We start from the raw sequence: 591 nt of genomic DNA on the forward strand, positions 1-591 counted from the left end.
TCCGCCCCCGGGCTAGGCCTATAACTAGGCCCGGGCCTCTCCGGGCAGACCCGGGCTCAGGGCCCTTCTCACTTTGCAGAGCTTATTTTCTATACACCTGTTAAAAAAGCACACTTGCAACCACAGAGCACTTAAAAAGGGAAAAATAAAAGTAGACAAAGTGATGTTTTCCAGGCAGTTTTAATAGAGCACAGATTATTTTTTTTTCTCCCCCTTCTAAGGATCAAGTTTTTATATACAATATATCAGCAGCAGATTAAAAAAAAAATATTACAGAATTGAAAAATCTCATTTATACATAGCGGTTGCATAAGCAAACAGCTGAAAAGAGGGAAGGAGCTAAAAGTATTCATGTGATCTCCTCTGCTTTGAACACTTCCAAAACAAGCACCATAGACTGCTGAAATAGAATCCAATGACCAGATTTACAGATTTTATTCAGATTTAGGCAAGGCACTTAAGAAATACTCTTCTATATGTACAACACAGGCACCCGGGGGGCAAAGCAGAGCGTCTGTCACTGTGCTGGGAGGGGCTGTGCCATGTGCATGGCAGGGGCTGGCATCGGGCAACCCCCCCGGGGGTGCTGGA

General features: G+C 44.5%; 1 protein-coding gene across 1 annotated transcript in view; it reads right to left on the minus strand.

Annotated features, from left to right (window-relative positions):
• Window positions 1-517: 517 nt before the first annotated feature.
• Window positions 518-591, minus strand: part of IRF6 (interferon regulatory factor 6) — a 3,746-nt gene continuing 3,672 nt past the window's right edge. Inside the window, exon 7 of the mRNA XM_008942599.1 lies at window positions 518-591. This exon is cut by the window's right edge and continues 172 nt beyond it. Within this exon, the coding sequence (XP_008940847.1) occupies window positions 518-591 (74 nt within the window).

Source organism: Merops nubicus, unplaced genomic scaffold (assembly GCF_000691845.1).
Source record: "Merops nubicus isolate BGI_N331 unplaced genomic scaffold, ASM69184v1 scaffold13216, whole genome shotgun sequence".
Classification (NCBI taxonomy): Eukaryota; Metazoa; Chordata; class Aves; order Coraciiformes; family Meropidae; genus Merops; species Merops nubicus.